Consider the following 27,703-nt stretch of genomic DNA (forward strand, 5'->3'; position numbering starts at 1 on the left):
GGTTAGTTGTATGTCGTATCCAATAATGACAGGAGACTGAGTGGGACAGTTTTTAAGTGGAGAAGCGTTGCACTGGGACAGTTCCATTCTCTCAACCTTGGATATCCACGTCCAGTAGTATGAGTAATTGTCTCAAACTGGGGTCTTCCTTAGTAGTAGTAGATGACCACTATTTCTGTGCCTTGTTATGCCATTCACTCTCCATAAAGCATTGCAGATCCTGCTGTTGGATTTTACTGTTGATCTCATCCACTCTGTCCTCTGGAGCTGACTTCAGATGCTATGACAGGCATGTCCCTATCTCACCAGTATATGAGGCCCACCAGCTATCCTCACCTGGTTTAGCCTGCCTGTTAAAGTGGTGAACTGGTGTGTGGTTGCTGTTGCATGCAAAGAGCTCCTTGGAACAACAGGTGAGAGCTGAATTGATAACTATAAGGAACTAATACTTACTTGGTGAGATACAGTGCAGAGTAAGCACTTCCAGCCCTTCCAGCTGCGCCACCCAGCAATCCCCCGATTTAATCCTAGCCTAATCATGGGACAATTTACAATGGTCAATTAACCTCCCAATCGGTATGTCTTTAGACTGTGGGAGGAAGCCGAAGCACTTGGAGGAAACCCACGCGGTCACTGGGAGAACGTACAAATTCCTGACAGGCAGCGGCAGGAATTGAACCTGGGTTACCTGTACTGTACAGCAAAATCAGCATCAGGTTTATTATCACGGACGTGTCGTGAAATTTGTTAACTTAGCAGCAGCAGTTCAATGCAATACATAATATAGAAGAAAGAAAAATAAATAGATCAATTACAGTATATGTATATTGAATAGATTAAAAATCGTGCAAAAACAGAAATAATACTGTATATTTTAAAAAGTGAGGTAGTGATTCACGGATTCAATGTGCATTCAGAAATTGGATGGCAGAGGAAAAGAAGCTGTTCCTGAATTGCTGAGTGTGTGCCTTCAGGCTTCTGTACCTCCTACCTGATGGTAACAATGGGAAAAGGGCATGCCCTGGGTGCTGGGGATCCTTAATAATGGACTCTACCTTTTGAGACACTACTCCTTGAAGATGTCTCGGATACTTTGTAGGCTAGTACCCAAGAAGGAGCCAACTAAATTTATGACCCTCTGCAGCTTTTTCAGGCCTGTGCAGTAGCCCCTCTCCCCCCTCCCCCCAAATAACAGACAGTGATGCAGCCTGTCAGAATTCTCTCCACAGTACATCTATAGAAGTTTTTGAGTGTATTTGTTGACATACCAAATCTCTTCAAACTCCTAATGAAGTATAGTCACTGCCTTGCCTTCTTTATAGCTGCATCGATATGTTGGGACCAGGTTAGGTCCTCAGAGATCTTGACACCCAGGAACTTGAAACTGCTCACTTTCTCCACTTCTGATCCCTCTATGAGGATTGGAATGTGCTCCTTCGTCTTCCCCTTCCTGAAGTCCACAATCAGCTCTTTCATCTTACTGATGTTGAGTGCAAGGTTGTTGCTGTGACACCACTCCACTCAGTGGCTTATCTCGCTCCTGTACGCCCTCTCATCTCCATCTGAGAGTCTACCAACAATGGTTGTATCATCAGTAAATTTATAAATGGTATTTGAGCTATGCCTAGCCCCACGGTCATGGGTATAGAGAGAGTAGAGCAGTGGGCTAAGCCCACACCCCTGAGGTGCACCAGTGTTGATTGTCAGCGAGAAGGAGATATTATCACTAATCTGCACAAATTGTGGTCTTCCAGTTAGGAAGTTGAAGATCCAATTTCAGAGGGAGATAGAGAGGCCAGGTTCTGTAACGTATCAATTAGGATTGTGGAAATTATGGTGTTAAATGCTGAGCTATAATCGATGAACGGCATCCTGACATAGGTGCTCGTATTGTCCAGGTGGTGTTAAGGCCATGTGACTAGCCATTGAGATTGCGTCTGCCGTTGACCTATTGTGCGATTGGCAAACTGCAGTGGGTTCAGGTCCTTGCTGAGGCAGGAGTTCAGTCCAGTTGTGACCAACCTCTCAAAGCAGTTCATCATTGTAGATGTGAGTGCTACTAGGTGATAGTCATTAAGGCAGCTCACATTATTTTTCTTAGGCACTGGTATAATTGCTGCCTTTTTGAAGCAAATGGGAACTTCTGCCCGTAGTAGTGAGAGGTTGAAAATGTCCTTGAATACTCCCACCAGTTGGTTGGCACAAGTTTTCAGAGCCTTACCAGGTACTCCATCGGGACCTTCGGTTCACCCTCTTTATAGACAGTCTAACATCGGCCTCCAAGACAAAGATCACAGGGTCACCGGGTGCAACAGTGATCTTCACAGCTGTAGTTATATTCTCCCTTTCAAAGTGGGCATAGAAGGCATTGAGTTCATCTGGTAGTGTAACTTCATTTTTGGAACCTTACCAGGTACTCCGTCGGGGCCTTCTGCCTTGCGAGGGTTCACCCTCTTTTAGACAATGACAATGTGATCATTTTGGTAGTGGTATACATTCCACCTCAGGCAATGTCAATCAGGCTTTAGATGATCTGAGCAATGGGATCAACATGCATGAAACAACACACCTGAACACCTTCACCATTGTTTTGTGGTTACGAACTGAAATAAAAACATTGCTGCTGGAAGACTATCAGTTTGCTTAAAGATGCAAAGCAAAAACAGGAAATGCTGCAAATACTCAGCAGGTCAGGAACGGAGGTACTATTTCCATCCAACCTGGTTTGAGTATTTCAAGCATTTTCTGAACCTTTGATTTCAATTTCCAGCATATGCATTTATTTTTTAAATTTGTTGAAAAATCCACCTTGGACTGCACAAACATTCTGGTCTTCAAGTACAGGGAGTTGCTTGTAATGAAATGCTGGCTGACTGGCGCAACCTGAGGTGCAGGACTACATGATGAGGGAATAGTGAAGACTGCCAGAGAAATGCCACAGTTTGGGATCCTCTCATTGCTGGCCCTCTGAAATAGTTTCTCAGGCATATTGCTAATGAAATGTTTGGCAATGAAAACCTTATACCCTGTTAACAATGTGAATGTAGTAAGTAAATACGAGGATTGCACGTTGAAGGATGACAGATGGATGTCCTGTATTATACATTTGCAATTTTACAAATAAAGTATCTTTGGGGATAAAGTAAATTATTTGCTCAGTAATGCTACAAAGTAGCTTCATTTAACAGAAGAGGTTGAGTTCTAACTGCTGAATAAAGACACCAGTTATGTTTTGACATTCAAAATTGGTTTCTTTAATAGCTGCTACTGAGTAATCCACTGCTAGGCCATTCACTTAAATAATGTACCATGACAGGTCAGTAATACAAATCAAGAATAATGAATTCTCGATAAGCACTTTTGGCCATTGACAACTACATACACACCTCATACAGAAGTCTTTGGGAGCCAACATTTTGAACATTTAAGGAAGTGCATCAGTCAATCAAAGTCTCACAGGAGTGTATTAATTACATAAGAAGAAAATGAGCAGCTGTGATAATTTATTATCCATCTCTGATAATTACATGTTTCATGTTTAGTTATGTTCAATTCAATTTCAGGAACATTACCTATAATTTCACACTACCCAGTGCCTTCTTTTTTGCTTTTATTTTATACTGTCAATTGATCTCCGTTAGCACAGATCAACAAGGCTGTTTTCTCTTCAATCCACAATTCTCTTTATTTTCATATTTTCTTATGAAGCAGAAAGAGGCCAGTAAGCCCATCAAGCCTCCGGTCTCTCAGAACTATCCCATCAGTCCCATTTTTCCACTGTAAGATACTCTTTTTCACTTGCCTGCCAATTCACCCCATCTCTAAATCCAGAAGAAAAACCAATCTAGACCCATTCCTAGTGCCAACCACAGATCACCCGACACACACTTAACCAGAAACCAAGATGAACTTTTCTTAAAACTTTGGTGAAATTTCAAGAAACCAGGAAGTAGAAATACAATTATGCACTGTGCAAGTACAACAGAAATTGCTGTTTCATTATAAAAAACGTAAAATGGAAGGAAAACATATATGACAGCATTCCATAATACATTGTTTGAATTTAATGAGAGACAATGCAAATCAACCCAGGCTTTGAATAATTTGGAAAGACAAAAATGCTGCATCAATAACTCTGAAGATTTGTGATTTAATACTTTCTACATGATGCCTAGCTCAAGGTGGATAGTAATGTCAACCAGCAAAATAAAGCAAATTTGCTTCACTGCATCAAGTCTGATTTGTCTTAACTAAACTAAATAACCCACAATGTACAAGGTTTCAGCTTGGATACGTTCATGAATACTCTAATGGGGTAATTATTTTCAGAATCAGCATACGTTTGAAGCCCATTGTATTCTGACTTCTCATCACATACTTCCTTGATTTTCACCTTTGTTGAATACTTCTGATCTTGAGAAATTGGATTTACTGGAGTTTCTGAGTTTAATTATTGTTGATTACTTTCTAAAAAGTTGGAAGAAAACTTATATTGAAATTATTCAATCACCTTTAAGATTCGGAACTAATCTATCATAACTGCATGAATTCATGTGTAACCATTCCGTTGGCAATTTCCTTCATACTGCATACCACAGACCTCAGATTCTTAAAATAAAAACATAAAATTCTGGAAAGAATCAGGTCAGGCAGCATCTATGGTTAAAGAAACAGAGTTAATGTTTCCTTTCTCTTTGCTTACTTGAAGCTTCACAATGACATGCACCATATCAATGGTCACTAAGTTTCAAAACAAAATGCATTTGGACAAATATGTGCTCAACCAAAGGCTTTATTGAGGCATCTAATAGCTGAGAATGAAAGCTCACAAGCTCTCTCAAAGAACTGATGTAAAAGTACAGTAACCAGTGGTGACAACTGTTTTACCTGGTTGGGCATTCATTCGATACTTTATATAACATAAACAAGAAAATAATTTGCATCCTAAAATCTAAAGTTCTCCTGAATTCTATTCAATAGTTAAACATACTGCCAGAAAATTGATAATTTTCCACTGTGCACAGTGATTAAAATCTGCCTCCCCTTTCAGATAAAAGGAATTGTTAGTGTCCTCCAAGTCTGAGTTGTGAATTTCCACTTTTCTAAAGTTGCAATTTCTTTAATTTTAGGCTACCACTGCCATCATAAACCACAGAAACCTAGAGGTTTATACCAAGGATAAATATTTTAAATGTTAAAATAGTTACCACACAGAAATTTAAAAATAGCAGAGCTGGAATAAACAGATTTTGTTTTAAATCTCTGGTAAATATTTAAAAAAATGGTTACTTTTCTTTAAAATCATGCTACTTCTTTCCAAACTAAAATCTGAGGCAATCGACGTGCGACAGAAGGCACTGTGTATCTGTATTAACCCGTCAAATGCTTGTGTATTGGGAACCTGAGAGGTGGTGGCCAACCAAACCTTTCTCCATACTGCCTGCAGAGGGGGGAGGGCAGATGATTTTCACTCAGTTTGAGAGAAAAGTAAAGAAACTGACAAAACTCTCAAATGATAATTGAGTGGAGATCCAGCGCTGGAAGAGTTCGACTCTCATTCCGAAGGTCTCTCAACAGCTTCCATAATGATGGATGAAAGATTTTTCTCCATGATGCCCTGAATTTTAAGAAAATGCCATGTTCAGTTGCCCCCTGGAGTTGCTCCAAAACTGAACATTGTTGGGACTGGTGTAGTCATGTCAAACTTGTAGCCACCTTGTCCTTCAATTTTCTTGGATTCTAAGAAAGAATAAAAGAAAGTCATTGCCATACAGCACAGAAACAGGTCCTTTGGCCCATCAGCAGCTCCAATCATGAAACATCTACTTACACTAATCCTACATTCATCCTATTTTTCATTCTCTTTCCATTCCCATCAACTCTCCTCAGATTCCAGCACATCAACACACATGGGGAAATTTACAGTGGTCAGTTCACCTTACAACCCACTCATACTTGGGATGTAGGAGGAAATGTGTAACAAATGGAGAATACAGTTTTCTTACAAAATGTCACTGTGAACATTGCTTTGGTCTAGACTTAAAACCATATGCACAAAAAGAATATAATCATTCAAAAAGATTTCACGGTTTGATTCAGTCTACTTTTAATGGCATTCTGAAACATCACAAATCCACATCAACAGCACGTCCACTGTTTGCTTAATGGTGAGTAATCTCAGCCTATGGTTTGCCTCCAATAAATGTGTATAAAATAGATAAGCTCATGTATGTTGCTTACTTTTAACCTTGGATACCCCCAATGTGTAATCAAAGAAACTGAAGAAGAAAATTTTTTAAATTTAGTCATTTAAAGAATTGCACATTGATCTACAAACTACTGCAATGGAAGTTTTCTAAGCTGTTGTTAGTGATATCTAAAATAATTACATTTGAATTTCCTATGGTCTTTCATAACCCATTTCTTAAAAATTGAAAGTGCATAACATGAACTAGCTTCATAATACAATTTTAAAATAATTTATTTTCTACAATTTCCAAGATATTACCCCTTTCTAGAAACATAGAAACATACAGCACAATACAGGCCCTTCGGCCCACGAAGCTGTGTCGAACATGTCCCTACGTTAGAACTACCTAGGCTTTACCCATAGCCCTCTATTTTTCTAAGCTCCATGTAGCCATCCAGGAGTCTCTTAAAAGACCCTATCGTTTCCACCTCCACCACCACCGCCAGCAGCCCATTCCACGCACTCACCACTCTCTGCGTTAAAAAACTTAACCCTGGCATCTCCTCTGTACCTACTTCCAAGCACCTTAAAACTATGTCCTCTCATGCTAGCCATTTCAGCCCTGGGGAAAAGCCTCTGACTATCCACACAATCAATGCCTCTCATCATCTTATACACCTCTATCAGGTCACCTCTCATCCTCCGTCACTCCAAGGAGAAAAGGCCGAGTTCACTCAACCTATTCTCATAAGGCATGCTCCCCAATCCTTGTAAATATCCTCTGCACCCTTTCTATGGTTTCCATGTCCTTCTTGTAGTGAGGTGACCAGAACTGAGCACAGTACTCCAAGTGGAGTCTGACCAGGGTCCTATATAGCTGCAACGTTACCTCTCGGCTCTTAAACTCAATCCCACGATTGATGAAGGCCAATGTACCGTATGTCTTCTTAACCACAGACGCAACCTGCGTAACAGCTTTGAGTGTCCTATGGACTCGGACCCCAAGATCCCTCTGATCCTCCACACTGCCAAGAGCCTTACCACAGCTCCTCCCATGGAGGGTCAGACACCCTGAGCTAATAGACTGGTCCTGGACTTATTTTCCATCTGGCATAGTTTGCATTTTGGTGTTTGATTGTTGGGGTTTTATGTATTGCTATATTTACACTCTATTCTTGGTTGGTGTGGCTGCAACAAAACCAAATTTCCCTCAGGATTAATAAAGTATATCTATCTATCTATCTATTAATACTATATTGACATCATATTTGACCTACCAAAATGAACCACCTCACACATCTGGGTTGAACTTCATCTGCCACTTCTCAGCCCAGTTTTGCATCCTATCAATGTCCCGCTGTAACCTCTGACAGCCCTCCACACTATCTACAACACCCCCAACCTTTGTGTCATTGGGAAATTTACTAACCCATCCCTCCACTTCCTCATCCAGGTCATTTATAAAAATCACAAAGAGCAGGGGTCCCAGAACAGATTCCTGAGGCACACCACTGGTCACCGACCTCCATGCAGAATATGACTCATCAACAACCACTCTTTGCCTTCTGTGGGTAAGCCAGTTCTGGATCCACAAAGCTATGTCCCTTTGGATCCCATGCCTCCTTACTTTCTCAATAAGCCTTGCATGGGTACCTTATCAAATGCCTTGCTAAAATCCATATACACTACATTTACGGCTTGACCTTCATCAGTGTGCTTAGTCACATCCTCAAAAAATTCAATCAGGCTCATAAGGCACGACCTGCCTTTGACAAAGCCATGCTGACTAATCATATTATGCCTCTCCAAATGTTCATAAATCCTGCCTCTTAGGATCTCCTCCATCAGCTTACCAACCACTGAAGTAAGACTCACCGGCCTATAATTTCCTGGGCTATCCCTATTCCCTTTCTTTAATAAGGGAACAACATCCACAACCCTCCAATCTTCCGGAACCTCTCCCGGCCTCAATGATGATGCATCACAGAACACCACAGCACAGAAACAGGCCCTTTGGCCCATCTAGTCTATGCCAAACCAATAATCTGCCTTGTCCCGGCACTCGGATCATAGCCCTCTCATCCATGTATCAATACAAATTCCTCTTAAATGTTGAAATCAAACTTGCATCCATCTCTTACACTGCCAGCTCATTCCACACTCTCACCACCCTGAGTTCCCCTCATGCTCCCAGTAAACTTTTCACCTTTCATCCTTAACGCATATCTGCACCCACGCTCAGTGGGAACAGCCTGCTTGCATTTACCTTATTTATACCCCTCATAATTTTGTATACCTCTATCAAAACGCCCAACAATCTTCTACATCTAGAGAATAAAGTCCTAACTTATTCAACCTTTCCCTATAACTCAGGTCCTCAAATCCCAGCCACATCCTTGTCAATTTTCTCCGTACTCTTTCAATCTTATTTACATCTTTCCTGTAGGTAGGAGACCAAATACTCCAAAGTAGGCTTACTAAAGTCTTCTACAACTTCAACGTAACACCTGTACTCAATATATTGATTTATGAAGGCCAATGTGCCAAAAGCATTCTTCACAACCTTCTCTACCTGTGACATCACAACAAGTAATTACGGATCTGTATTCCCACATTGCTCTGTTCTACTGCATTCCTCAGTACCCTACTGCTCACCATGTCAGACCCACCCTAGGTGGTCCTCCCAAAATGCAACACCTCACACTTGTCTGCATTAAATTCCACCTACCATTTTTCAGCCCATCTTTCTAGCTTGTCCAGATCCAGTGTATGGCTTACACTTGCTTTCCAGACTCAACAGGGGAGTCAAGATGATTTTTTTTTAAGTCATCAAGTAATGATTTATTTGAAACATAAAATGAAGATGTGTTTCTAGGTTTGCTTCCAGCTGTGTTTCATCGGGTCTATCCTACCTCTCTGTCATTAGTACTATGAAGTGGGAGTCAAAATGATTGTAAATAATTGTGTCATAGGATTTGGAATACAATATATAAGTTAAAGAGAATTGTTGACATTCGTTTTAAGGCATCTAGATGAAACTTAAGAGTTTACACAAAAGCCAAAGGAAGAGAAATGCAGGACTTTGCTTGGTGTTTTCCCACCAGGATTGCACACACTTTCTATAGAACATTGTGTAAAATGCTTGCCTTGCTATGAAAATTGCATGAACTAAATCTTTCACATCAAACCTTTCCTGTCATTTTAACATTAAGGATGCAATAAATATTTAAGAATAATGCTCGTCAATGTGTGAAGATCAGACAGATTCAAAAAAAGTATTCTGGCTACTATCACAATAAAAGACACAAGAATGTCAGTAACTCGTGCTATTACTGTCAATCCTTTCCTCAGAAAAAGATACTCTGAACTAAATTTTGCAAAAATCAAAGCAAAGAAAACAAGGCAGCTGTTAAGAAAATTAAGCTGCACAATGCAAGTCTACTTTAGTTTCATTTGAGTACCAGCCCTGCTCTCTTTAATGTTCAAAGTGCAAAGCACATTTATTATCAAAGTATGTATACCATACACAACCTTGAGATTCATTTTCTTGCAGACAGCCACAAAACAAAGAAACAGAATAGAATCCACAAAAAAACCCACACAACAAAAACCATCAAACATCCAATATGCGATAAAAAGAACAAATCATGCAAACAATTAAGAAGTGAATAAATAACACTCAGCACAGGATCTGCAGAGACCCCAAAAGTGAGTCCACAGCCGTGGAGCCAGTTCAGCCCTAAGGCAAGTGCAGCCAGTCAAGATTACTGCACCTCACACCTGTTGGTAGTAGCGAGAAGAGTGGGAGATTGGTCAGATGCAGGCAGATGGGACAGGCTCAGGTCCTGGATGACCCGGAGTAGTGAGCTGATCAGCCGTTTGTCCTCCACCCTCAGCCTGACGCCTTAATCTTTTTAATCTGGCTCAGTGCTTAAATCAGCTTGAACATCAGTTCGTTTTCACTCTTGGGCTGGGCTCCACCTCTTCAATTCTGCCTGAAGCTTCAATCTGGTCTGAAGTCTGTACCAGCAATGGCCGACATGGCTGTAACTGCACTCTCACAAATCCAGTTCACCAATTCCTTCAGAATGCCGCAAAAAGGCCAGATCATTCAGATGGTTCAAAAGCACAACTCCCAAGGAGAAAATACAGGATTACGGTGATTGTAGTCCAAAAAAACTATATTTAGAATAGTTAGTAATTTTGTTAGCTGCCAGTAAAATGTTGCTGTATATCGCCAGCGCCATCTTCTGTTTCAAATCTCACATTTCACATACTTATTATTTTCACTGATGCTGGATATTAACCTGCAGGCTAAATTTTCGGTCATGACACAGCAAATTTGTTAGAAACAGCATACAATTTCTTTCTGGATGAAGCAAGCATATAGAAAAGTTGAGGCTAGTAGACAGTTTTAAGGGGAAGTTATACTATAGGGTAATATGGATGACAGATGATACACATTGTTCATAATAGAAACTATTAAGAGTTGCAGTGTTTACTTTAAGAGACAGTCAGTGTAAGACGTAATAATGTCAGTGTAAGGCGACCACTTTTGGTTTGTTAGTAATGAAAGTACAGGGCTACGGCTTTTATTAAGCACATAAAACAACTCTTGCATGTTTTATTCACAAAATCCTACGATAAAACCATGACAGAAAACAAAATGGGTGCCTGTTGATAGGGAAATATACTCATGTGGAATACAACTAGTCATAAGTCACGGGGATATTTTTGTTCTATATACTCAAGTTTCAACTTTTTGTTCAAAACTAAAATGCAGTTTGAGCAATTTTGCTGCATGTGGCAGAGGCATGCACATTAATTTAAATTAATAATTTGAACGCTTCCAATGGATAATTTGAACTAAAAATATATATGTTATAATATTGAAGTTCCGCTGATATTCAGAGGACATGCCAGTCCCCTAGTGACATCAACAGGTGAATACCAGTACTGCAGGTAAGATAAAGCGAGGAATATGCCAAAATCTGAACATATTCACTGGTGCCATTTCCACTTAAAGAATATTGACCTGTATGTTTAGCACTAACCTGCTGCATTTTTCCTCTGTTCTGTCAGTGTGAAGATCTCCTGCAACTGTTTCTTCTGGTCCTCACTCAAAGGGGCAGTGAGAGTTTGGTACCAGGCAGCATCCACACTCTGTATTCCTTAACAGAAAGCAACCCCAGAAAGTAGAGCACAGAAATCTTACATGTCTGTAAATGCACCTTTCTTAGACTGCAATGCATACATTGACACAATACAAGTTAGTACTGTTATACATACATCGCTTAACGTTTTCAAAAGGGAAGTCAGCTACTGAAATTGTTTTAAATTGTTCTATCCTATTTCTAAGCCATTCAAATTTTAATGGAATGGACCAACAAAATGTGATTTTCTGCAGAAACACAGAATCACCATATTTTGCAAATCTTGGGTCTTTATTTCCCTTTTTCTCAATAGCACTACAGTGTCAGCTGTATAGAGGTATGATGGAAATGACAACGTACTTGCTACTGTAACTGTTCCCTCTGGATTCCTCTGTGACAACATTTAAATAATGAAAATATCACAGTATCACTGCTGACAGGCATTTGTGTAACAGCGATGTCTTCAGTTCTTGAAATGTCAATCATTACCCTTACAGACAATAGACCTTGAGCTTTTATTTTTACTTATGTTGGATTGATCTGGTATCCTGACCCAAGAAAATAATCCACAATAGTTCAAAATAGTTTAGAAATAATCTATAAGTTTATATATATTAACTTTCATACTTAAATAAATTACACAATTAAATGGTTATTAAAGAAACCAGTTTCAATATTGGCATATGGATGTGTGCATTGAATGCAAACATACTTAATAGAGCAGATGTAAAAATCTGATATTCATCAACATTGCTATCTTCATCTAAAGGCGTCGAGAAACCTTCCAGAGCAGTTTCTTCTAACCCATCTTCATCCCATTCATCATCATCGTCATCATCATCTTCCTCTGTCTGGTGTTGCTCCAGCATATCCAGGTACTGCTGACCTGCCTCGCGAATGTCATCTTCATCACTCGGAATCTCTTCTGAAATTGAAAACTCCTTTTTAAGAAAGAAAATATATTTATCTAATGCCTATTTTTGGAATAATTGAACCGGATATGAAAATATTAATACAAGAGCTTTTTGATAAAGACTTCAACCAATTGCTCAGCCATTAAACTACAAAGCAGCCTTTAATGAGATCCAAATTTTGTTTCCTAATTTTTATGACTGATCTCGGCTGGGGGTGTGGGGAAGAGAGCGAGGGAGACGAATCGAGTTGAGTTGAGTTGCGTTGCGTGAGAGTGGGGGAGTGGGGGAGAGTGAGAGAGAGAGAGAATGAGAGAGAGAGAGAGGGAGAACGAACAGCTCGAGTGTCTGAAACTTTTGCACAGTACTGTAATAATCCATGTGGAGCGGAGAGTGAGTTTATAAATAACGCAAGAGCAAAGTATGTTGGGAATGGTGAGAGTGGGGCGCTCTCAATACACACACACACAACACAATTGCACAGGACTGTATGAAAGAAATATTTCACAGTTCACCAGCCTTATTAGAAAGTAAATAGCTTTTGGCATCTTTTTCTTTTAATTTGATGCCATGCCTTTCAGTCTCACTACCATTACTTGTTTAAAGCTTATGCCCAAATCCTGTCAAAACTATAAAACAGTTCTATTTCCTGTAAGCTTCTGCCTCTCCAAAGTGAAGCTATTGAACAACTCCAGATGCAAAGCACAGTGTGGATGTAACTGTATTATCAATTTTAGCTGCATTCCTCCCAACCAATGCAAACAATAGTATATTAACTTGTAGCCTATTGCACAACATACCAGAGAAAACAAATTCATGTGGAACTGTCACCTACCAGTCAACTCTTAGGAAGTAGGAAGAAAATTTGTAAAGAAATTTGATCAACTACACTCAGTGGCTACTTTATTAGTTACCTCCTGTACCTAATAAAGTGGTCACGGAGTGTATGTCTGTGGTCTTCTGCTGCTGTTGTCTGTAGACTTCAAAGTTCAACATGTTGTGCGCTCAGAGATGCTCTTCTGCATATTATTGTTGGAATGCGTGATTATTTGAGTTACAGTCGCCTTCCTGTCAGCCTGAACTAGTCTGACCTCTCTCATTAACAAGGCATTTTCATCTGCAGAACTGCTCCTCGCTGGATGCCTTTTGTTTTTCACACCATACTCTGTAAGCTCTAGGTATTTTTGTTCCTGAAAATCCCAAAAGATCAGCAGTTTCTGAGACACTCAAACCACCACATCTAGCATCAACAATCATTCCACAGTCAAAGTCACTGAGATCACAGTTCTTCCCCATTCTTATGTTTGGTCTCAACCTCTTGATCATGTCTGCATGCTTTCATGCACTGAGCTGCTGCCACATGATCAGCTGATGTGTTATATACATTAATGAGGTCTACAGGTGTACCTAATAAAGTGGCCACTGAGTGTACATTAGCATGAAATCACAGAAGAGTCAAGGTTCAGTGGAAAACTAAATGCATAGTTTGAAAAGGACAAACCATTTTCTTCAGCATCCTCGTTTTCCTCTTCACCATTCTCGTTCTGCTCATTGGTAACTTTGCTTGCATAGGCTCGCTTGAGGCCAAGAAAGAGGAGTAGTAATGAGGGCAGAATTTGAGCAGCTACAGCATCCACTGCTTCAGGTCTGTTTTGCATTTCCATTAGTGTGCTTAGACCAATAATACAGACTTTCCGATCATGAAGCCTAGCAATAAAAGAGTAATTATGTCAGAACTATTAACCAGTTCTAGTAAACATAACACATCTTGCATTCAAATTTGTTTAGATTAATATTACTGAAAGAAATCAAAGAATGAAAAAAAAGAGGGCAATGAATTCTCTGGTACCAAAGTCTTCTGATCCTCAATTTTAGTTATTTATTTATTTATTTAGCGATACAGCATGGAAAGGCCCTTCTGGCCCACTGAGCCACACCACCCAGCACCCATTGATTTAACCCTAGCCTAATCACAGGAAATTTTACAATGACCTATGAACCCACTAACTGGTACATCTCTGGACTGTGGGAGAAAACCAGAGCACACACACACGGGAAGAAAATACGAACTCCTCAAAGATGGCACCAGAATTGAACTCCAACATTGTAGAAGCATTGTGCTATTAGCTCCGCTACGTGGCGCCCTTTTGATTATAATAGTGCCATATCATAATTAAAGACTGTCAAAACTTAGATTAGATTAGATTATGAGGACACGCAGTCCTCTTTTATTGTCATTTAGTAATGCATGCATTAAGAAATGATACAATGTTTTTCCAGAATGATATCACAGAAACACATGACAAACCAACTGAAAAACTGACAAAAACCATATAATTATGACATATAGTTACAACAGTGCAAAGCAATACCGTAATTTGATAAGAACAGACCATGGGCATGGTAAAAGTCTCAAATTAACTATGGTAGAATCAATATAAAATAATTTCTAGCATCTGCAGAATCTCTGGTATTTATAAAATAATTTTCTTGGTTTGCACTGAAGATAAATAAAAGCATGAATAGCCCAATTGATCCATTGAGCCTGTTCCATCTTTTAATAATATCATTGCTGATATTCCACCTTACTTAATTAGAGTGGAACTACCAGTATAGGGATCAAAACACTGCAAATATATAAATCTGAAATACCACGTGGCTTACTCCTGATTAATATACTAAACACCCAAACTTAAGAATAATATATTTCAAAAACACAGTATGGTTAAGAAACAAATATTCCAGCAGCCTTAACTATGATGACTGTTGAGGTTTTGTTAAAAGTCACAACTGAACCTGAAGTTCATTGACTTTCCAAGCTAACCTTCACCTTGCCATTATTGGCACTCTGACAGACACTCTAATCACCCAAGTCATCCATTCTGTTCATTTCTTTCAGTTGCACAGAATTCATGAACATCATGGGAACCCCAATTGCCAAGCCCAGGCGAATTATGAGAGGTCATGTCTCCAGGCCCCAAAGGATTTGTAGGAGAGTCTGTTTCATTGCAGTCATTTAAAGAATTGCACAATACACAAAGGTATCTGCTGTATTTTTTAAACAAACATATTTTGCTTTTTTTCTCCTTTACTTAAAAACATGCCCTGGACCATCTCCTAACTTTCTCTGCTTAAGTCTCAATATCTGCTTTTGCCATAGCAATCATTTCTCTACCTCAACAATAATTCCTGTAGATCTACTACGAAAACAAATGTGAGGCATATTTTCTGCATGGATCTGCAGAAATCTGTTGGCAGATGCACCTGTAAGTGAGCAGTTCCAGGCTGCAGCACAATTATCAAAGTTTCTTTCATAACTATCAGAAAGCAGGGTGCCTTCCAGCCATTGGCCATAGGACACTTGGTAGACCCCTCCAGGAGTCCAACAGGACAACACAGGTGCCCACAGCTTTTCCAGTTCCCAAGCAGGAGACAATGTGTCCTCAGAGCTTGATTTACCCGGTGCAGGTACAAAGGTCTCATTGAAATCAATGGAAGTAATTAGCTGTTGGGATAAAAGTCAATTAGGATTAGGATTAGTGTGAAACAGAGGTAGGAGTAGACGATTCAGCCTTTAAGCCTGCTCTGCCATTCAATATAATCCATTATCTCCATATTATATTCTCACTCTCTCTCTCCATATCATACGATTCCTTTTGTTAGGCATCTATCTTCTTCAGTATATTCAGAGACCTGCGTGCTTTGCTGTCTTTTAATTTTTAAAAGCTTTCTGTCATAACTATAATTTTTCAAATGTATTCCATAATGGGAGATTTTGAAACATTCTTAGTACCAAAGAGCCACAAACATTCAATGTAAATGTGAATTCTGGCAGCCAGAACCTAGAGCCTATTTCCATAGCCAACAAACCCATTCCAGCAGATTTGATGGCTGTCTGTGCTGAAAGCAGCTCTGTGCTGTCTTGGGCCTCACCAGCAATAAGGCCAATCAGCAGATAACTGCACCACAGGCCACTTTGAAAGAAGCAGCTTGGTCACAAGTGCAAGCCACCTGTGATCTCTTGCAACTGCACATCTGCCTCAATTTATCAATGACTTGGATGTCCTTTCCACACTGAGATGTTAAACATTGCAGTTTCTTTAACTGTAAGTTTACCAATGCATCTTGTGCAAATGCATATTACATTGAGAAAATGTTTACAAAATCTACGACATTGGCCTCTGAGTGCTCAATCTCATGTTGGGATTTGAGAAGGGTCTGTAATGAAGTACCTTGATCACTTACCCAAGAAAACAATCTGTGTCATTCATCCACTGATTAATAAACTGTGCTGTGATTGGCTCTGCACTGTGCGAAAAACGAATGTTTTCCAAGGTATTCACAAGCAGCATGGGGCTGTAATAAAGTGCTGCAATGGCCACCTGGAGACACATGGTCCGAAGTTCACTTGTTTTAACTCCACGCGTTAATCGTTCCAGGACTGCTTCAACGAACAAGGGAATACACTAATGAGGGAAAAAAACAGCTATTTACAGGCCCAGAAATCAGGGTATTCAAAGTCAATTTTTTTCATGGTCTGGGCATCACTAGCAAGACCAACGTTCGTTCCCATCTCTATATACCCTTGAATAGTAACTGACAAGCCCCTTCCCAAACTGATGCAATCCTTCCATTGGAGAAACTTCCAGACCAGTCGGCAAGAGAATTTAGGGTTTAGACCAAGTAATGATGAAGTAATTGTGATCCATTTCCAGGGCTGAAGGATGCGTGACTCAGCAGGGATTCTCTGAATGGTTTGTATGGACTGCTGTGGATTGCAATGAGCTTGGATGTGAAACTGTCAATGACAACTTGACAATGACATAGCCTTCAGCCATTGTGAAGAAAATAACTGATCAGGGTGTGGAATAGGTGGCTAGTTGGGCAGACCCAGTTGAAAATGATTTTATCACATACCTGAAGATATTGGAAAGACTTCAGAGCATCAGGAGGGAAGTCATTTGCTGCTGGATGCCCAACATCAGATCTGCTCTTCAGTCATTTTTTTTTATATATACAAAGTGGTTCCTTTGAGCTTCTGTACAATAACGACTCTCAGGGTATTCATCATTTGGGGCTTGGCAATAAAAATATATGCCAAGGAGAGGGAGTTGGCTTTTTTCTTATCTAGAAGGTCAACATGATTCATTTACAAACAGGAGAAAATCTGCAGATACTGGAAATCCGAGCAACACACACAAAATGTTGGAAGGCCTCAGCAGGCTAGGCAGCATCTATGGAAAAGAGTACAGTCGACGTTTTGGGTCATATACCCTTCGGCAGGACTGGCGAAAAAAAACTGAGGAGTAGATTTAAAAGGTGAGGGAGGGGAGAGAGAAACACAAGGTGATAGGTGAAACCTGAAGAGGGAGGGATGAAGTAAAGAGCTGGGAAGTTGATTGGTGAAAGAGACAGAAGACCATGGAAGAAAGAAAAGGGGGAGGATCACCATAGGGAGGCAATGGGCAGGCAAAGAGATAAGGTGAGAGAAGGAAAAGGGGATGGCAAATGATGGAGAGGTGGGGCAGGGAACATTACCGGAAGTTTGAGGAATCGATGTTCATGTCATCCAGCAGGAGGCTACCCAAACGAAATATAAGGTGTTGCTCCTCCAACCTAAGAGTAGCCTCATCACAACAGTGGAGGAAGCCATGGATGGACATATCGGAATGGGAATGGGAAGTGGAGTTAGAATGGGTGGCTACTGGGAGATCCCACTTTATCTGGCAGACAGAGCACAGGTGCTCATCGAAGTGATCTCCCATTCTATATAAGATCTTATCGATATACAGGAGGCCACATTGGGAGCACTGGACACAGTAGATGACTCCAACAGACTCACATATGAAGTGTCGCCTCAACTGGAAGGACTGTTTTGGGCCCTGAATGGTAGTGACAGAGGAGGTATAGGGGTAGGGTGGCACTTGTTCTGCTTGCAAGGATAAGTGCCAGGAGAGAGATCAGTGGAGAGGGACGAATGGACAAAAGAGTCGCATAGGGAACAATCCCTGTGGAAAGCAGAAAGTGGGGGGGGGCGGTGGAGGGAAAGATGTACTTGGTGGTGGGATCCTGTTGGAAATGGCGGAAGTTTCAGAGGATTATATACTGGATGCAGAGGTTGGTGGGGTTGGGGGTTGTAGGTGAGGACAAGAGGTATCCTATCCCTCGTAGGGTGGAGGGAGGAAGGGGTAAGGTAGATGTGCGTGAAAAGGAAGAGATGTGGTTGAAGGTAGCATTGACGGTGGAGGAAGGGAAGCCCCTTTCTTTGAAAAAGGAGTGTTCTAGAATGAAAAGCCTCATCCTGAGAGCAGATGTGGTGGAGACAAAGTAATTGAGAGAAGGGGATGGCGTTTTTACAAGTAACAGGGTGGGAAGAGATATAGTCCAGGTAGTTGTGAGAGTCTGTGGGTTTATAATAGACTTCAGTGGATATGCTGTCTCCAGAGGTAAAAAAAGTGAGATCGAGAAAGGGGAGGGAAGTGTCGGAAATGAACCAGGTAAATTTGAGGGCAGGGTGGAAGTTGAGACAATATTCATTTTCTATGTTGCTCTGCCAAGCATTTTGGATGTGCTACGTTGGCACCAGAAAGTATGGCGACACTTGTGGGCTGCCCTAGTACATCCCTAGGTTGTGATGGTTGTTCACACAAATGATGCATTTCACTGTACGTTTTCATCAATATATGATAAATAAATCTGAATCTGAATTTTATTGTGGCACAAATAGTACTTGCCACTGATGCCTGAATGTGTTTTGGTTGCTCCTCATGAAGGCATTTGCTGAGAGGAATGAATGGAATAGAACATGGTGCAATCCTCAGCTATCACCCCCACCTCTAACATTATGATGGAAGGTATGTCTTGAAGGTAAATGAAGATGGATACCACCCTGAGGGGCTCCTGGAACAATATCCAAGGGCTGGAATGATTGACATCCAACAACCAAAATCATTTTATTATATGCAGTTACAATCTGTTTCTCGCATGATGTCCATTAACTTCAGCTTCACAGAAGTCCCTAATGCCTTATTAGGTCATATACTGTCTTGCTCTGAAGGACCGTCCATCACACATCAATTCAGTACTTTGATCCACATTTAGACCAGTCTGTGATGAGGTCTACAGCTCAGTGTTTGAAGCAAAATACAAACAGCAAGCAAGAGATTGAAGAGTATATTCAATTAACAAGTTCCACGACACATGCTGGTGATAATAGACCTGATTCTGATTCTGAATTCAGCCTATTGAATTTCCAAGTCACAATCCTGTCAGTATTTAATAGTCCATCACCCTTTATATGATGACACTTGGCAGGAATATAGAACTTTGATCTGATTTGTTGGTTGTGTGCTCTCATTAATGCATTGTTTTTGCTGTTTAGTAGGCATATGCTCCTACGTTGCAGCTTCATGAGGCAGGCACTTCATTTTTGGGTGCACCAATGCTGCTGCCAGCAAGTTTTCACTCTTTATTGAACAAGGGTTTGATTTACCTCAGTGTTAATAGGTGGATAAGGGACATGCCAGTTTACAAGGTTACAATACATGGTGAAGCTATATACTTCTGCTGTTTATAATGGTCTAGAGTCCCAGGATGCTGTCAAATCTGTTTTGAAGCTATAATGAACTGTAGTTCCCCAACAACATAAACAAAGATGTCTTGGGTGAGAAGAGAGAACTTTGACTCCAAAAACACAAAGTAGTGATCATTTCTACCAGTACTATCATGGACAGATGGTTCTACCCCACATAGACTGATGATTTTGTTTTCCAGTGGCAGTAACAAAATCTATTTCTGAACCAAGTCTTCGCTAAGCTTTTTGTGTCTACCTGAACAGCTTGTAATGGAGCATAAGGATAATGACGCACCTGAACAGATTGTAATAAAGCATGGATATAATGGCCCACTTGAACAGATTATAATGGAGCATGAGGATAATGGCCCACCTGAACAGATTGTAATGGAGCACGAGGATAATGGCCCACCTGAATAGACTGTAATGGAGCATGGGGATAATGGCCCACCTGACAGACTGTAATGGAGCAGGGGGATAATGACACACATTATGAACAATTGAATAGAATATTGGATTACAATTTCTGTGATGCAATGAAACATTGAGCTCCCATTACAAGGTTTGATGACTAAGTGTAAAGACTAATGTAATACAAAAATGCTTCCACTTTAATTTTTAATCTGCTGAGATAGCTCTCAGCCAATTCAGCTGTGAGAGTACTTTCAGTGTCAGTACCCAGGAGAGAGAAAAATACCCTTTCTAATCTCTATTTCTTCTCGAAAATGTATATGTAGATGTCAAGTAAATGGAGGATTTGCTTCAAATGCAATTTCTTTTGCCGTCAGATATTCTGCTGACACAGACTTGCACATGACAAGGTCACCATTTGACAGAGGTACCTATGGAAATTCAAGTAACTGCTCTTGAACCAACACAGAAGGGAAGATAGAATAATAAATGCAGGAAAAAAATCAAAAGTAAAATCAACAGTGATACAGCAACAGATTACTGAGTAGAACATCTCTGAAACCTAATGGGCATTATGGATTACAGCAGTGTTTAGAAGAGCACTTTCACTGTTAATGGCAAACAACATTTCAGGAAGGGAGTGTAGTGGTGCAAGATTGACAAACAAGCTAAGTTTAGAGCAAGAGTTGAAGTCTTAAATCAAAAGCATATAGAATGATGCAGAGATGTGACTTGCACACTGAATCAATTAGTTTTCAACTAACAGTCATAAAAGCTGCAACTTAAGGTAAATCATGAGGAAAAAGGTTGCAAATTTTACAAACAGACGAAGTCAGTTTCATATGAATGCAAAAATGGCTCCCTGCATCTTGAGAACACATGCTGTTGAAGGGCTGAAACACAACTCAAATTCTATTTATACATGCTCATCTAGTCACAAATCTTCAAATGTTCTGTCTTGAAAGATTTTTTAAGAGCAGAACAATGCATTTTGAAGAAATCAGACTATCACAGCTGAATCATAATTAGTTGTTTACTCACACCATCCAAATTCCAGTTCTGAATTGGATGCAGTGAACAAGTTAAGAGTATCGTCAAGACAGTTAAGCAACATTTACAAGAAAAAGCAGGTTAAACTTGGTTCAGGGCAGCAGGCAGGCTCTTTGTACTATCTTCAGTCCAAGCACATAGTGCATGAGTCAAGATATTTGTGAATACATTATAACAACCAGACAGGGTATTGTACAAAACTGTGGTCCTCACGGACTCTGTGACACTGAATGCCATGGGTGCATGGACAGGGAAACTATTTTTTGTATGAGGATACAAATGAATTACTAGAATTACAATAATTGAAACAATAAATAAAAATAGCTTGTTGGTCCTCCGTTTGGTGCGTGCTAGCATTCTACATATCAGTTGCAAAAACTGTTGAGCTAACTAATCCAATGCTTCCTAGTGAACTGCCTGTTCAGCTTATTACACACAAACATGCTGATCTTGTGCTAAAGAAACCCATGACTAAATTAATCATCTCCATAATTTATGGGAAGTTTGAGTCCATCTAAAAGAAGCTGATCAAACCTCTGCAATGAGATACTGACTGGCCAGTCACTTTGGCCTCCTGTTTTTGAAATTCAATCATTTTATCATAAGATGAATGTAAGTAGCTCTGTTGTATTACCTGATCGATGCCTTTTCCCTGACACTGAAGAATGATCACTTCAAGCAGCTTTGCAGCATGGCACTCTGCATCTTCTCCTGCATCCCCTGTCAGGACCTAGAAATGCAACAACAGTTATCAGCTTTCTGAAAGGATATCACATAGAACAGTATTGCATAGGAACGGGGTCTTTGGCCCAGAATGTCTGACTAATGAAATTAGTATCAACTGCCCACCAAACCAATTCCATCTGCTTACACAAAGTCCATATCCTTCCATATAGCGCACATTCACGTGTCCATTTAAGCACCTCTAGAACACCCATATCGTTGTTTCCCTCCGCCATCACACCAGGCACCCACAACTCTCTGTGTAAAAAAAACTTGCCCGGCACATCAACTTTGAATTTATCCCCTCTACCTGAATGCATGACCTTCGGTATTAGACACTTCAAACCTGGGAAAAAGATACCGGCTGTCTACTCTGTCTAAGCTTCATAATCTTATAAACTTCTATCAGATCTCATTTTAGCCTCTGCCGTCCCAGAGAAAACAAACCAAGATTGCCCAATATCTCCTCATAGCACATGCCCTCTAATCCACGCAGCATCTTGGTAAGCCTCTTCTGCACTCTTTCTTCATTTGTTTTATATAAGAAGGAGGCATTTCCCACCTCCACTTTATATTCCATAACATATAGAATTTTGGACATTGACAAGCAATCCTCAATTTACATAATACTTCTTTCATACTCTGAGATTCAATCAGACCCGGTAATTACTCGCTTTCTGTCCTGTTAATTCTCTAGCACTATTTTAATCAATATGAATGTCTTTTAATTCATCCTTTTCCACAGATTTTTAGAAGTGCTATTTTTATGGGATATTAAGCTGAGATTATCTGTTCAGGTAGACATAAAAGATTCTGTGGCAGGAATGAGGAGAAAGCAGCTCTGTATATTCAGTGACTAACATTTATCCCTACAGCAACGTCACCAATGACTAAATGGTCATTAATCTTACTGCTATTATGTAATCTCTCTGTAAATTGGCTCTTGTCTGCTCATACCTTACAATAACGACTAGAGTTCAAAAGTAATTAATTGGCCATGAAGCACTTTGCAATGCTTTACAAAGTGAAAACAACTACAAAAAAAAAAGAAAATCTTTCTTCAGGATTACCCGATTTTACTAACTTACCTTTTTACACAAGTTATATATGATCTCTACATTTTTAGGATTTGACAGAAAAGCATCTGTGTCTACAGTCACATAATTATGCAAGAGAGGCATCATGTCTGAAAAACAAAATGATCAGAATTTCTATGAGTGTTTTACATAGTGGCTGTATTTGTTCTTATTTTGTTAGCTCTACACAATACTGTCCAGTTCTCATCTGAACACACAATATCCTTCACCACCTGTGTTTTTTAAGCATATGGTGAATTACAAATTTCTCCACTATTGAGCAATAAAACCATACGACCATAAGACAAAGGAGCAGAAGTCAGCCATTTGGCCCATCGAGTCTGCTCCGCCATTTTATCATGAGCTGATCCATTCTCCCATTTAGTCCCACTCCCCCGCCTTCTCACCATAACCTTTGATGCCCTGGCTACTCAGATACCTATCAGTCTCTGCCTTAAATACACCCAATGACTTGGCCTCCACCGCAAGAAATTCCATAGATTCACCACCCTCTGACAAAAAAAATTTCTTCGCATCTTTGTTCTGAATGGGCGCCCTTCAATCCTTAAGTCATGCCCTCTCGTATTAGACTCCCCCATCATGGGAAACAACTTTGCCACATCCACTCTGTCCATGCCTTTCAACATTCGAAATGTTTCTATGAGGTCTCCCCTCATTCTTCTAAACTCCAAGAAATACAGTCCAAGAGCGGACAAACATTCCTCATATGTTAACCCTCTCATTCCCGGAAACATTCTAGTGAATCTTCTCTGTATCCTCTCCAACGTCAGCACATCCTTTCTTAAGTAAGAAGACCAAAACTGCCCACAGTACTCCAAGTGAGGTCTCACCAGTGCCTTATACAGCCTCAACATCACATCCCTGCTCCTATACTCTATTCCTCTAGAAATGAATGCCAACATTGCATTCGCCTTCTTCACCACCGACTCAACCTGGAGGTTAACCTTAAGGGTATCCTGTACGAGGACTCCCAAGTCCTGCTGCATCTCAGAATTTTGAATTCTTTCCCCATTTAAATAATAGTCCGCCTGTTTATTTCTTCTGCCAAAGTGCATAACCATACACTTTCCAACATTGTATTTCACTTGCCACTTCTTTGCCCATTCTTCCAATCTATCCAAGTCTCTCTGCAGACTCTCCATTTCCTCAGCACTACTGGCCCCTCCACCTATCTTCGTATCGTCAGCAAACTTAGCCACAAAGCCATCTATTCCATAATCCAAATCGTTGATGTACAATGTAAAAAGAAGCGGCCCCAACATGGACCCCTGTGGAACACCACTGGTAACCAGCAGCCAACCAGAATAGGATCCCTTTATTCCCACTCTCTGTTTCCTGCCAATCAGCCAACGCTCTATCCACGTATGTAACTTTCCCGTAATTCCATGGGCTCGTATCTTGTTAAGTAGCCTCATGTGTGGCACCTTGTCAAAGGCCTTCTGAAAATCCAAATATACAACATCCACTGCATCTCCCTTGTCTAGCCTACTTGTAATTTCCTCAAAAAATTGTGATAGGTTTGTCAGGCAGGATTTTCCTTTAAGGAATCCATGCTGAGTTCTGCCTATCTTGTCATATGCCCCCAGGTACTCTGTAACCTCATCCTTGACAATCGACTCCAACAACTTCCCAACCACTGATGTCAAGCTAACAGGTCTATAATTTCCTTTTTGCTTCCTTGCCCCCTTCTTAAATAGCGGAGTGACATTTGCAATCTTCCAGTCCTCCGGAACGACTTCAAGTCCTTTCCACTGGGAAAACCCAAGTGACAGTCTTCAGAAATACATTACCAATTGGCAAACACAATTATTCTTCAAACTCCACCAATGACAAATCTTTTTTTTTTAAATATGGGTCAACTGATCTAACACAAGAAATTCTGCAGATGCTGGAAATCCAAAGCAACATATACAAAGTGCTGGAGGAGCTCAGGATGTCAGGCAGCATCTATGGAAATGAATAAACAATTGACGTTTTGGGCTGCGACCCTTCTTCAGGAATAGGATGGAATCATCAACTGTTTATTCACTTCCATAAATGATGCCTGATCTAACTAACTGTTAGCTTGCATAATAATAGTATGAACAATTTCCTGTTCACTGACACTTTGTGGTCATATTTCCACTAATATTCAACTAATACTGTGACAAACAATACTGTTCTAAAATCTCAAACAACAGGAATTCTGCAGATGCTGGAAACTCAAGCAACACACATCAAAGTTGCTGGTGAATGCAGCAGGCCAGGCAGCATCTCTAGGAAGAGGTACAGTCAACGTTTCAGGCCGAGACCCTTCGTCAGGACTGTTTAAAAATCTCCTGTGCCAAACTACAGGGGGGGGGGCAGAGAATATTCTGAGCCTGATTTTGATAGGAGTCTGGCAGAATGGCCTATCACAATGCATTTGTAATTATGTCAATAGAGGGAATACAGTGAAAACTCACCAGATTGAATCTTGGGATGGCAAATTCATCAACTGGGATGATAACTCTTTTCAGTTTAGGATGATCAGAAATAATCTCATTGGAACATAAAATTCTAATGGGGTATGCAGGTAAATACAACTGCAATTTTTAAAATTTTCAACGTTTGCTTTTCCTCAGTTTATTGATAAGGAACTAAAGACAGGGCACTCAGCAAGATTTATTGTTTGCTAAAGACACAAATTATCTACTTGTTGTTAAATTACTATTTGTGAAAGACTGATGTTCACAAAATTGTCTGCAGCATTTTGTATAACATAACAATAAATGTTGAAGCTCTGGTGTATGCAATTTGGGCTCCTTCCACGCCATATGCGGCCACTAACCCTGTATGAAGTTCCAGTCTCGAAGGTGGAAAAGCTGGAGAGACGTTTCAGCTCATATGTAAGGAAGTGGCTTGGCCCTCCCAGGTGCCTCAGCAGCATAGGGCTCTACGGCAAAGAAGTCCTAGAGCTACCAATTTCCAGTCTTTCAGAGGAGTACAAGTGTGCCAAAGTAAGACATGGAGATGATGTTAACAGAGGCGAGTGATCCATCTGTAGCACAAGCTGCCCACATCCTGGATACTGGGAGGAAATGGACTCCATCAGAAGCAGCCGAGCAAGCAAAGGCGGCACTCGAGCACAGGGACATCGTGGGGCGAGTGCAGCAAGGGGGGAACGGTCTTGGCCTTGGGGACAGTACACCAGCCTGGAACAAGGCTGCTCTGTCTCAGAGACGCAGGCTCGTGATGCAGGAGATACGTCGGTAAGGTGCGCAAAGGCCGTCGCTCAGGCAAGGCAAGGGCAATGGATGAGATGGGAGGGAGTGGAGAAAAGAAAGATCTCCTGGAAGAAGCTGTGGGAGATGGGGACATTCAGAGCGAGCTTCACCATCAGGGCTGCCTACAATGTCTTGCCATCTGCCATGAATCTCAGCCAGTGGTATGGAAAGGACCCCACATGCTCTCTCTGCCCAACTTCAGCTACACTAAAACACATTCTGGTGGGCTGCAAGACCAGCCTTACTCAAGGCCGATTCACCTGGTGGCACAACCAGGTGCTACGGTGTCTTGCAGCAGTGCTGGAAAGTTGGCGGATGAGCATCAGTGCTCTTCCTCTCCCTTCATCCCGCTGGCCGTTAGCAGCATTTGTCCGGGAAGGTGAGGGTCAAGCCAGACTCGACACATTGAGACCAAACCATTGAAAATTAATCAATTTCCCCCGGGATCAATAAAGTATGACTATGACTATGAAACACCGGGCCGCTAGGCGGGGCACGTGATTGGAAGATGGTGGCAGACTTAGGCCAGAGGCTCTGCTTCCCAACTGAAATCGCAGAAACCAACCTCAGAGCAGACCTTGTGCTATGGTCGGCCTCACTCCATCTCATTTACATCATCGAGCTTACAGTGCCTTGGGGGGATGCAGTGGAGGAGACCTACGAGTGCAAGAAGCTGAGGTATGCTGAGCTTGGAGCTGATGCACAACAACGTGGCTGGAAAGCAAGGGCCCGACTGGACGAAGAAGGCTGCAGAGGATTTGTAGCCACATCAACATCAAGGCTACTCCGGGAGTTGGGAGTTCAAGGGAAGACACACTGACAAGCAGTCAAAGACCTCTCCAGAGCTGCTGAAAAGGGTAGTCAATGGCTCTGGATGAAGGGAAAGGATTCCATCTGGGCCCCCAAGTGAGTGACAGGCATCTAGGGGGTGAGCCTGGGATGCCGGGATTCACTGCTGAACCCTCTGGAGGTGTCGTGGGCCTATCAGCGAAACACTGAGGAAAGACGGCACCCAAGTAATAACCCAGAAGATGCCACCACTCACTTGGCCACCCCACAGAGTCTAGGCAGCATGTCTCCGGAGTGCAAATAAGGGATAGTAACACCTAGTCCTACATAACATACCTTCATTCTTTGCAATCTATTTTGAATGTACTGAAAGAGATTAAATAATGCCATATTAATCATGCATTTCCAAAGTCCTTTCAGTGCATTTTAATACACTTTTATCTTCTAGGAAGATAGGAAAAAATGGTGAATTACTTTGAAAAAATTCTGACATATCATCAATTGCGTTTAAGGAAACAAGGTTTTAAACGTCCTATACCAACCATCTTGCTGGCAAACGTG

General features: G+C 40.9%; 1 protein-coding gene across 2 annotated transcripts in view; it reads right to left on the reverse strand.

Annotated features, from left to right (window-relative positions):
- Positions 1-3,175: 3,175 nt before the first annotated feature.
- ipo8 (importin 8) overlaps positions 3,176-27,703 on the reverse strand; it is a 123,138-nt gene continuing 98,610 nt past the window's right edge. Inside the window, exons 18-24 of one of the 2 annotated variants that reach the window (XM_072267981.1) lie at positions 23,100-23,197; positions 21,923-22,018; positions 16,500-16,720; positions 13,756-13,961; positions 12,056-12,268; positions 11,245-11,361; positions 3,176-5,739 (exon numbers count right to left, since the gene is read on the reverse strand). In XM_072267981.1, the coding sequence (XP_072124082.1) occupies positions 5,642-5,739; positions 11,245-11,361; positions 12,056-12,268; positions 13,756-13,961; positions 16,500-16,720; positions 21,923-22,018; positions 23,100-23,197 (1,049 nt within the window). In that variant the 3' untranslated portion in view covers positions 3,176-5,641. The remainder of the gene's footprint in view (positions 5,740-11,244; positions 11,362-12,055; positions 12,269-13,755; positions 13,962-16,499; positions 16,721-21,922; positions 22,019-23,099; positions 23,198-27,703) is intronic. The other variant, XM_072267980.1, reaches the window with a different exon arrangement.

Source organism: Mobula birostris, chromosome 9 (assembly GCF_030028105.1).
Source record: "Mobula birostris isolate sMobBir1 chromosome 9, sMobBir1.hap1, whole genome shotgun sequence".
Lineage (NCBI taxonomy): Eukaryota > Metazoa > Chordata > Chondrichthyes > Myliobatiformes > Myliobatidae > Mobula > Mobula birostris.